We start from the raw sequence: 11,425 nt of genomic DNA, 5'->3' as shown, positions 1-11,425 counted from the left end.
GTGCTCACCAACGAACTTCACTAGCCTATAGTTATGATTGGGATGCACCGTAACGTTTCCAGTGTTGGGACATGGTAGCAATAGGATAGGGGTCTCCTCATCCGTTATGTCCTGCAGCAACACACCCGCTTGTCCAAGTAGTTGCCGAAGGTTCAGGGACGGTGCGGCAGAGGGCACCTGAGTTACCCTCCCATTAATGCGGATAACAAAGTGCGCCTCCTCATCGGTTCCACACTCCTTAGATCGGCCGCGCTTGCGAGTTCCCTTAACCACTTCTTGACCCGCCAATCGTGTCATGACCTCTACCAATACCTTTAGTGATTGATCAACGGGGGAGAAAACCTTAGATAAGCACATATGGATGGCGCGAAGCCGGTGTTGCAAGAGCTAGGCCATTGATAGGGATACACTTTCCCATCTTTATTGGGTTGACAAGACTCTATGCGGGTGATTTGCTTTGTTTGCTGGTATCTTACGTTAACATGCTGTAGATTGGCCTGCTAGCAGGCACAAAATGTGAGTCTTCCCTTTTGCATTTACCCTACTGCGCTAAACGTGCCGGTCGTCTAAAAGCGTCGACCGTCGTGTTGAATGTGTTGCCAAAAATATTTCTCCACCGTCGGATGCCCTCCAAGCGTAAGTTCGGCGTGATGCCTCTTCGTAATTGCTGTCTAGTTCCACAGTTTGCCGGTGGCTATGTACATGCCAATGTGCTGACTGTTCAAGTGCTCCGCTTGTCCTCGAAAAGTCCTCCGTCTCTGTCCTGTGCGGGTGGTGTGAATTGCGCGCGTTTGTTGAATACCGATATCTCTGCGAGGAACGGAACCCATCTGTTGCGTCCCTCGCGTCTAGCCACACTGTACTTCTTCCCTCTGGCTCCTCGACATCTTTCTGACCGTAATCTAAGGGATTGTATTGGCCCTCGTTGTTGCTGTTATCATATTCCTCATCATGTTCGTCTGCAAAACCACCATAGTTCAATACTTCCATTGACATGCCTGAGCTTATTCGTTGGTGGGCGTTGTTACTGCTGGTGCTTGAGGTTGGTGGTCTGTACCTCACTTGCTGAGGCGACCAAGATGGCCGTACTCCCTCTTCCGCGACAACTGTGGGCTTCTCGAGCATGTAATCCTCCACTCCCTCGTGTGGCCAGCTAGTGCTTGCTCTACTCAGCATAACAGGCGTGATACGCAAGTCCGTGTATCCACTTGTACGGGGTAGTGTGTCGGACGCCGTTGCTGGGAGCAGTATTGAGGCAGAAGAAAGAGAGGCTTCAGCTTCTCGGTGTGCGTGAGTGTGCGGTGATGGGCGGGGGCGGGCAACCGCTGCCTCATGTGCATGTCTTGGTATTGCTCGGTGCTGGCGCTGCGCATGCCTCGGGTGATAATATTGTGAGTGCTGATGTTGTGATTGTGTGGGACGGCTACTGTGTGCATGCTCCAGTGAGGCGGGTGTTGGTCTCTTCGGATGCGAGTATATCATGCGTGGTTGCAGTATGGGAGCATCATAATGGTAACGCAGTAGGGCGTTTTTGCTAGCCCTGTGGTACGCCATAAGTAAATTCGGGTAATCCAGCGGTGAGCAGGCACGTGCTGTGAAGGGAGTGGTGATGAGGTGAGAAATTGCGGAAGTGGGGACAGAACCGTGGTTTGGATGTTGCTGTTGGGTATGTTGTGGCCCCGCTTCGTTGTTTTCAGTGCGGACACCTGTCGCCCCACCCCATGCCTGCTCTACGAAGGATCGAAAGAGTTCTTCTGTAATCATTACTACCTTTGGTACCATACGCACGGGGCACATTCATATTTCATTATTGTTTTTTTGTTTTTCAACGCATTTGAAGATAAAGGAAGTGAAGCGCAAAATTAAGAGGATACTAGCAGCGAGCAAACCCCTATCCATCTGCCCTTCCAGTGAGGTGGGATGGTAAGCACCAACTCAACTAACGTAGAACTATTTAAAGCGACTGGGTGTTTCGGTAGCAATCCCCCCTCGGCACGAACACCGTTACTTCCTCTCGCCACTCAACCTTCTTGTATACCACACCTTCATTACTTTTGGGTTAGTCAACTTATTATATTAGTACGTTTTCTCTAACAACCCTCTCCTACGGTCCACAGGAGTGCACCAACATGAGTCATCCACATTTCCACGCAATCACAAAGGACTTTTCCTCACCGCAAACTGCACAAACAAATTCGGTGTGAAGTTTTTTTTTTTTGAGTGAAATGATAAGATGAGACAAAATCTTCAAAATAAGAGACGGTGAGGGAGGGAAACGAAACAATCGCATCATTTGTTTGTTGTTGTTGTTGTTTTTTGCACTCCGCTACACGGCACCTGTGGTCACCCGGAACCGCGGGTGGCCCTTACACAAAGCCAACCCCATCAATGTCCCAACTGCTGTTGGTTGCCAGTCATAATACGCAATACATACCGCACCTACCCAACATGCGTAGCGCAACCAACCGGTGAAACTGTTCAGTATTTGAACAGGTGTAAATCCTTGGTGAAGGTACTGCATCACAAACAGGGCAGCAACAATATCCCATGGCCCAAACTGCTTCTCCGACGTGTTGTTCGCCAACTTGTTTCCCACCCACATAATAAATCCAGAGGTAACAGCGGTAATCACACAATAAATTACGAGGCCGCGGGAACCAATTGTGGGGAGCACACTATGGCACATTGTATGAAGGAGGAGCATCGAAAATGCCGCAGAGAGAAAATTGTTCATCATAAACGAGTGCAGTAACCACGCCCAAGGTGCGAACGTGGCATCGATACCCCAGTTATCCATCCACCACTTCTCTTCCACATTACTTCCCGTGCTGCATAGGCAGAAAGCTGTGAAGAGAATGAAGTTAAATGCGTTGGCACTATTGTATATATCCGGGAATTTCCTGATGTCTTCCTTCAAACCCTGTATATGAGAGTGTATGCCGCTAGTCGTATTGGCCCGATCCCCCCGAGGGGCTCCGTCCTCTCCTTCTGCTCCTCCCTGTGACGTCTCGTCAGCAGACCCCGCTGCCCTTTTGTGGGCCCCAACGCGCATCCATCGATGCTGTTCACTGAGCGCAGCGCCAAAAGAACAACCGCGGCCAAGAAAACGAGCGTGAACACGTGATGAAGAACCGACGTATCGCACCGATACCCAACTTTGTGATCTCATGATAACTCTTCGTTGGCCCGCAACTGCCGGAACGCACAAGAGACACCGCAACCGCAGCATTGCTTTACAGTTCGTGTACACAGGAAGAACCGCAAATTAGCTGACTGAGAGGGTTCGATTGCGTTACCTTTTCCCCTCTTTGTGTTCCACCGCGAGAGCCTTTTCACTGAGTATCCGTATACCTAACGGTGCAGAGGGGGAAAAATGTTGTAGATTCTTCGTTGTGTGAAAGGAGAAACTTTCTTGCCTTCCTCACACCAGCTTTCTTTTTTCTTTTTGTGCGGCGCCCTTAGCCGTTTAACGTGTGTTCACAGGTACTTATCAACAGTAATGGACCTAAAGGAATAAACACGGGAAACGTTTCACCGCTCCTGAAGGAAAGAGACCGCCCCCCCCAAAAAAGGAAGAAATACTGCCACCGGCAAAAAGATGAGTGCAAATCTTGTAAAGATACATGATTAGATTGGAAACATGGAAGCACAAAGTGTTTAATAAAATCAGCGCGGACCCTTTGGTTCCCCAGGAACACTATTTCGCATAGGAGTGTCAATAATTATTTTGATATTTAAAAACAAAGCTTCAGTGCTTTCGCCGCTTCGTCTCGTACATCTGCTGATTTGTCTTCCACCAACAATCTCAATAAATCCAACACAACGCCATTCTTTTCTTTTTCAGTGAAGAAAGTCTTTGGCAATGCATTAGAGCCAGTGCTTCCACCACTCGCGGCGACGCCAGGAGAAATTTCGAGTATACCGTACAACTCCTTCGCCACGACCAACCGCACATTTAGCACAGGGTCGTGACCAAGTTGATCAAACAGCGGAAGCAGAATGGATCTCTTATCGACTCCAATGCGTACAGCAATGCGCAGGAGGGAGCTCCTGCTGAGGTACGTGGCCATAGCTTTCGGAGAGTTCACAATAAGGGGCCACAAGGTGTCGCTGATAAAAACATCATCCTCGTTGTCGTAACAAAAGCGACTGCAAAGTGACTGCTTCTTCCGCAATAGACCTCCGGTGCCGCTGCCGTGGAGCGGACCACCTCTTCCCACTTCCCGCATCGCACCTGTCAGAATATCTCTGCCCCTGCTACACCTTAACTCATCACTTGATGGAGACAGTTCTTGTTTTAGTAGGCGGCGCGCAGCTGATAGTCGTTCACACATATGAACCAACGATTCCAGAGCACTGTCCCGTACAGCCTTCACCTTGTCAAAGAGTACATCAACAAGCAGCGGAAGCAACTCCTCTTTCGCAAAACAGTGTAAAGGGTCTACCCCATCCTCGGCGAAAACTGCTCCACAGGGCTTTCTTGCACTTTCGACGTTGCGACTTTCGCGCAAACCAATCTCTAGCAGGTGTACGCTCCGTGGCGTGCGACTGACATCAAGTTCAGCAGCTGCAAGTGAGTTGGGTGCAAGGAACCTTAAGCACATCTCTGCCAAAAGTGTTGCATACTCTGCTCGATACCGCCATATTTCGTGCTTAGAAAGTCTGTTTAAGCAGGCAGTCAGTGCACCCTCGCGGAGTTCCAGTGCCTTGCCATTTCCATAACTGCCCATAATGGCCGCCAGTTTCCCAGCACCAGCGGTCCTCGTGGAGAGCAGTGCTACCAGCTCCGATACAAGTGACAACTGCACTATTGGACTACAGTCCCCAAGCAACTCCATGAGTAGGCTAGTGGTCCTATTAAGGCAGTCTAACCAATCGGCTTTGGGAACACCACGTGGATTAAACTCACAAACGGTCACCATGGTGCTGAGCGTCCGCGACAGAACAGATAAAGCAGCAGCGGCCCCTGACCGCACACGTTCCTCCTTGTCCTGCAAAAGGCCAGCACAACACGCAAACACCACGTCAAACAGTTGCGGGAGATTCTTTGTTACCGTACTTGTAGCAAGTAGTACTTCGTTTGGGCCAGTGTTACAACTCGAAATACTTTCTTTGGCGCTGCTGCTTTTGTAGTGAACTCCAGGGCTGATGGGATCGTTGTAATAATTACCTGCCGCTGTCCCCATATCAGGACGGTTTTTATCCGCATTTTTCACACGTAGATCCTTCACCAAACCACCGGGGAACGTAAGCCGGACCATACCTTGTCCAATTGCCGTGAAAACACGTGCCGCGCATACGCCAATGACACAACGTACTTCCTCTTCCTCATCCTGAGCCATTTCTTGCAGTTCACCGTCTCCCTCCTTCGGGCCTGCCCACAGCTCCGTGTGCAAACGGCAGAGATACACCACGCATTCCTCCACCAGTGAGGGGCCATCAATAGGATGGTGACAGCCAATGCGACAAAGCAACATGATGATGGAGCCCGTCAACTCAGGAAGTCGCTGCGTTACCAGCCAACGTGTTTTCCAGGAAGGCGCTGAGGCCAAGTGCACGACGCAGTCACGGTAGAGGGAGCAGAGCTGCCGCAATAGCGATATCTTTTCCCTCAGCGTGAGTCGTGCGCTAGATGTCCCGTCACGCAAGAAGTCTTCTATAGCGTGCGGTCGTTGCAGCTCATCCAGCAGTTGTTGCAAGCCATCAAGAACCGCCTCAGAAACAGTGAAGTCGCGGCAAGCGGCACTCTCAAGCATCAGCGCTGCATTGCCAATGAATGGTTGGGGCGCACTGACCTCCTTCTTTACCGATCTGCTAAAATTCCCCCTACTCTTGTTGCCACCACGGATTCCACCTTCTGGGGAGACGCCGTCATAATTACCTCCATCCTGGTGCGGAACGAGGGGAGTGATCGCATGTCTAAAGATATTACACACGGTAAGGAAGCATAAACCAGCTTCATATGCAGTTGCCATTTTGGGATTCGATGCGTTGGACCAGTCAAGAAGCAGGGGAAGAGAGCGAAGGATACTCACAAACAGCACGTTCGGCATTCTTTTAGCGTCCGCGGCAGTCAAACACGCATCCCAAACGTCTCGCTGAGAGGCGGTGCATCCCGCAAGACCGAGTTGGATGGTGTGACGCCCACTGCCATCATCCACCACGGCATTTGCTGCCTTGCCAGACTTTGTATCTCCGGAGTCGCTAACATTCTTCGCACTCTCCACTTTCGCTATTGGCGAACCACCACCCCCCGACACAAAAACTTGCGCTTCAACCAAAAGTTGCATTAGCTCTTTGCAGGGTTCCTGTGTGCAACTGAGAATAGACCGCCCCACATGCGTCCTCGTCGCGACAAAGGTAAACTCCACCAGCTCCTCTACAGAATTCATCAGGGTAGATGTGGAAACACCTCTGTTGTTTTCGTCTACGCGCATTGCCCATGTGATAGATGCGAACACATTGCTTACGCACTGCACTGCGGCGGCCACAGCCGCAACGTAACGCGACCGCAGCATTGTTTCCATAAGTCCAAGAAACATTGTCCATCGGTGATGAAACGCATCACAACGCTCACGGTTTCCCGAGTAATTAGAAGGGTCGAGGGCGGAGCTACGGGCTATCAAACTTGCTGTAACACCAGGCTCTTCAGCTCGCTCTGATGCATATTTGCAAACGTTGTTAAGGTAGTCAGTTATGGCCCCGCGCAGTTTACTTGCGTGAAGGTTTATCTGAAACGGATCCCACACGTCATTAGACGTACCAGCAGCGCAGTGTATATCATTGCGGTCATTTATACGTGACCCCTCAAAGCGACCGTTCACTCCACAACGAGTGGAGTCTCCCTGCTTTGAGGTCCGGCCAAACCCTAACTCATCACTCGCCTCGCTAAAGTCATTGCTGCAACGAGGAGTTTTTACATACTTCGCCCTCCATTCGCGAAGGTCAACACTACATTCCAGCGAAACGCCGAAGAACAGCGTTGGGATAACTACTTCAACGAGGAAGTGGCGCACGCCACTATCCGCTGACTCGCCCATGCGTGCAACAACGGGGATCAGATCCCTTATTGTTAGAGGCGAAGAGGAAGATGTGCGCAACGAGCCAAAGTCCATGACGGTTAGACCAACTGAAAAGCTGAGTTCTGCATCTTCCTCCTCCAAGCAACGCAGCAGGTATGGTACTACCTCTTGCCTTGCCCACTCTTCACCCATAGCTAACGACAGTGCCATTAGACGTCGCACCGCAGCGTACCGCGCCTGCTGCCGTTCTGGTGGCTCTTCATCAAGTTCCTCAGTTGCCCCTGCCGTAAGCGGGAGTTCGTTGAACGACTGATCGTCCGAGAACGCCAATGATCCTACGCTGCTACCGGCATGGGTTTCTCCAAAGTTGTTGACGCTGGGGTCTGAGGGTGGAAGTGGCCAGTGGATGAGGTCTTGAATGACTGAGAAGGCTACTGTGCTGTTTTCCATCGTTCAGCGGTGTGACGCACCCAGGAATATGGCGAATAAGTATGGATATTATATATAAGAAGAATGAGCGTCACTGCTTACTTCACTACACCCAACCGTCCTCCTCTCCCTTTTCTATATAGAAATGAAAAAGAAATATATACTCTAGGGTAATATGTCTGTTGTTTTTCTCTGTGCACCCACGCGTTGCAAGAAATCGCGATATATCAATTTGCCTTTTGGCTTTGCCAACGTCCCCACCTCCAACTTTCTGTGTCTACCCTTACAAGCGAGTACAACAAGGCTTGTACACGATAACTTCCCGCAACCACGCCTGCCATGAAGGTGAAAGAAAGAAAAAATGACAGAGAGCAAAGAGTAAAGGGACATGTGACATACACACGCAAAAAGAAATATCGTCTTGCACATGTGTGTGCTCATTTTGGAATTTAGCAGTGCAATCCATGCTTCCTTTTTTTTTGTTCGGCTGAGTTGTTGTGCAGGTTCTGCATTATGATAATAATTATGTTTAATCGAGCATGAAGATCCGTGATAACAGAAATAGGGCGATAGAAGGTGAGGTTTGAGCAGTGATTGACGAAACCGTGCTTTTGCATAGGTGGCACTTAAGTCCCCGAAGCGCGACAAACTTATTCGCCTCTTCGTCGTCAAAATCCCACCCCGGACGCCGCTGCTTCCGCCTTGACGTACTTCCTTACGATTCGTCCAGCTTGGCATACTGTATTACAAGATGTCTCCCATACAAATGCGTAGATCCGAGTGTTTGCTTTGCACGGCGAGCCTCCTCCTCCGTGAGAAATTCCACAAAAGCAAAGCCACGATGATTGTTCTCACGATGCGAGGAAAACTGGTGGCTTTTGCGGGGGAGCCGTACACTACGTACCTCACTAACGGCGGTGAATAAGTCGCGAATGTCACGTTCAGTAGCTTCAAAAGGAACGTTCTTTACGACGAGCTTTAGACCATCGCATCCCGGGGGCACATTAGAATCACTACTAATGTTTCCGTTGCTTTGACCGGCGCCCCTTCTCGAAATGACGTTGAAAACCTTCGCCACACCGTCTTCACCATCCCCGTCTCCATTACCGGCAGCTCGTGACGCCGGGGAAGCGCCGTTAATCGCAGCGGTTGTTTGCTTGCTCACAACACAAGCCAGTGTTCTTCCCGCCATAGTTCTTCCGTTCAGCCGCTGCTGGACGTAGGACATAGTGCTTGCATCGCGGAGGGTAAGAAATGCCCGTCCTTTTCCTTGTTCCAATTCCAATCGCTCCACAAACTTATCAGGTGCCCTCGCCAATCGCGGGCAAGAGTCCAACAGGAAAGTGTTGAAGTCTTCCTTCGTGGAATTAAAAGGGATGTTAGTTATAAATAGCGTAAAGTGTGGAGTACCCGCCGCCACGCCAACATGGTTGCCATCCTCGTCCACGTCATCGACCCTGCCATTCCCGCTGTGGGAAGGGACCCGGTCGTTGCAATCACCTCCGTCTTCTGCGGTAGAGAGAGAACCGATAGGAGCCCACTCTAAAAATAACGGTGCATTTTTGAAGAGTTTATACGACAGGCGCTGGAAGGCAACTCGTGCATCCTGTTGATGCACGTAGCGGAACAGTGCGAAGGCCCCTGCCGATGGAAATGCTGTAGCTTCCAACGTCCCATATTTCAAGAACATCTTACTGAGCTGCGCCGCATATGCCGGATCGCCCAACGTAACATTCTTCACTAAAATGGTAGTATTACTACGCGCTTTCAAAAGGTTTTCGCGTGCACTTTCCAGCAGACTAAAGTCAATTCCCTCGTCGCCCAGCACTTCCTTTATCTCTGATGTAAGATACGCCTCAGCTATTGCCGCCCGCACTGCCGCACCACGGGCGTCAACCGAAACAACAGCGTCCGCGGTTACTCCAAGTCGTTTTGCCACAGTTTCCACTGCCGTGTGACTGTTCATATACGTTGAGCTCCATGCCACTGGTGCAACACCGGATGTCCCCTCTCCCTCTTTGCGCCTGTCCTTCGCTTTCTGCCGTTTGAATTCGCTATTCCCAGCCAACCCTCCTGCGGTCTCCTCGCTCTTCTTGGCGTATGGATCCTCAGTGGCGGCTGAAACTCGCAAGAGGCGACCCATAAAGATGGCCCCTTGGCAACGGGAAAGGGCATTAACCGCATCTTCCACCCGGGCAAACTTTACGAAGGCAGCACCCTTGCTCTGTTTGGTGTCACGAGTGAGTGGTATATGAACAGCCTCCACAGGTCCGACGTGGGAAGAGGCGAACTGCTTCACATCTTCTTCGGTTGCAATAAACGGTATGTTACCTAAGCGGATGCGGCGACTTTCCTGCACAACCTCCTCCTGGTCGTCTCTGGGAGAGGGGTTCTCAGGACATAAAAGTTGATCCTCCTCACTCTCGTCACCTTTTTCTAGCACTTCTCCCTTTCTTTTGTCACTACCGCCACCCCCCGATGCGTCATTGCTACTGCAGGCTTGGTTAGCCGACTCCTTTGCCAAGGAAGACAAGAAATCCATGTCACTTATTTCCCCAAGTTTCTTCTGTCGTTCAAGTGCTTTTTCCAACTCAATGTTGGGATCTTCCTGTTCCTTCTTTCCCTGTGGCTCGGCATCGCCATTCCCGCCGTCGCAATCTCCGGTTGGGGATGCTTCCGCGTCTGCGGAAAGCTCCGGCACTAGTACTTCAGTGGCCCATGTTGGTCCTGTTGTTGCTCGTATCCTTTCAGTAACGAACTCTTCTCGCCGCTTCCTCTTCTTGGCATCTTCCTCACTCTCTCCAGCACCATCCGCATTTGGAGCCTTTCCATCTTTTGTTCCCAATTCCACATCCCTTGCACGTTTCTCGCCTATGCCCTCATATTTTATTGTTGAACTTTGATTATTCTCCTCTTGTTCTTCCTTTCCCAACTTTTTCCGCATGTTTGTCGTAACACCCACATCAGCAAGGCCCTTCGCCACATGCACCTGCAACTTGGCCTCACCAAAGTACGTTCCATCCAGGTGCCGCACGATGAAGTGGCCGCTTGCAGCGTTTCGAAATCCAATGAAAGCCATTCGGATGACGCCCTTCTCTGAAGCATCTGGCGCAGGTGATTTCCGCGGGGTTCCCCTTCCCCGTGCACCCGGTCGTGGGGCGCGCTTGAGAATAACACAATCCGTTATTTCGATATGAGGCCCATCGGGGGGAAGCGACTTGAGCAGGTGGCTTCGAAGCTGATCCTCCGTACAGTTGCGTGGTAGGTTCAAAATACGTACGCGAGACATGCGGTGCCGGACCGACGTGAATGGTTCTCAAAAGCAACCCGTACACTGAAGTAAAGGCGAGAAAAGAAGGCCAAGGAGGGCGACAAAACCCTTTCCCTTGTACTCAATGTGCTTGTACAGCTCCTATCACACCAGCCCTACTAAATTCCCTATTATTTTCTCGTCTTTTCCCCTCTTCCACCAGTGAAAGGGGTAACCACTTCTACACACTACTAAAAATTAACAAAGGGATATCAAACGTCCATATGTTTTTTTTTGTAACAAGTGGAAGAACCGGCGGTGGCACGTGCGAGAAAGAGTAATTTTTTTTCTCCATGTTGAAACTAAGTTCTTAAAATCTTCACCTCGGTGTGACTCGTTTGAAACCCAACCGACGTGATTTGGCTGTAAGCTGTCTATTTTATGATTTTTCTCGCGTACCCACTCATACGCATACCGATCTGAAAGTACACAAAATGTGGGCGAACATCGCATCATGTCACTTTTTCCCTTCCTTTTTATCCCTTCTATTCTTCCTGCGCAGGTTGGGAAACATAGCGTCAATTAAGTAGGCGTTTGCACTCTTCACAATCCAGCCCCTCCCTGCAAGGTCCGTCCCGGCACATATACGGGGCGGCAAGATACGGTGCTGCCTTTAACCAAGATCCACTAGGGCAACTCAGTCACTCAACTCGGAGTTGCCAGA

At 50.5% G+C, this 11,425-nt stretch overlaps 3 protein-coding genes and 1 pseudogene across 4 annotated transcripts; all 4 read right to left on the bottom strand.

The window, feature by feature from the left end:
• Positions 1-549: 549 nt before the first annotated feature.
• On the bottom strand, positions 550-1,797 carry TEOVI_000628500:pseudogene (annotated as a pseudogene). The gene has a single exon. A coding segment is annotated over exon 1 (1,248 nt).
• A 529-nt stretch (positions 1,798-2,326) lies between these two features.
• TEOVI_000628400 (uncharacterized protein) lies at positions 2,327-3,229 on the bottom strand (the record flags this gene model as incomplete). The annotated part of the gene is made up of 1 exon (XM_067223934.1): positions 2,327-3,229. One exon carries the CDS (start codon positions 3,227-3,229, stop codon positions 2,327-2,329), a length of 903 nt encoding a protein of 300 aa, XP_067080035.1.
• A 505-nt stretch (positions 3,230-3,734) lies between these two features.
• On the bottom strand, positions 3,735-7,472 carry TEOVI_000628300 (uncharacterized protein; the record flags this gene model as incomplete). The annotated part of the gene is made up of 1 exon (XM_067223933.1): positions 3,735-7,472. The coding sequence occupies one exon, from the start codon at positions 7,470-7,472 to the stop codon at positions 3,735-3,737; it is 3,738 nt and encodes a 1,245-aa protein (XP_067080034.1).
• Positions 7,473-8,166: 694 nt separating this feature from the next.
• On the bottom strand, positions 8,167-10,740 carry TEOVI_000628200 (RNA-binding protein, putative; the record flags this gene model as incomplete). The annotated part of the gene is made up of 1 exon (XM_067223932.1): positions 8,167-10,740. The coding sequence occupies one exon, from the start codon at positions 10,738-10,740 to the stop codon at positions 8,167-8,169; it is 2,574 nt and encodes an 857-aa protein (XP_067080033.1).
• Between the last annotated feature and the right edge of the window lie 685 nt (positions 10,741-11,425).

This window comes from Trypanosoma equiperdum (assembly GCF_001457755.1).
Source record: "Trypanosoma equiperdum strain OVI genome assembly, contig: ctg_2004, whole genome shotgun sequence".
Lineage (NCBI taxonomy): Eukaryota > Euglenozoa > Kinetoplastea > Trypanosomatida > Trypanosomatidae > Trypanosoma > Trypanosoma equiperdum.
This window is presented reverse-complemented; position numbering and strand designations above follow the sequence as displayed.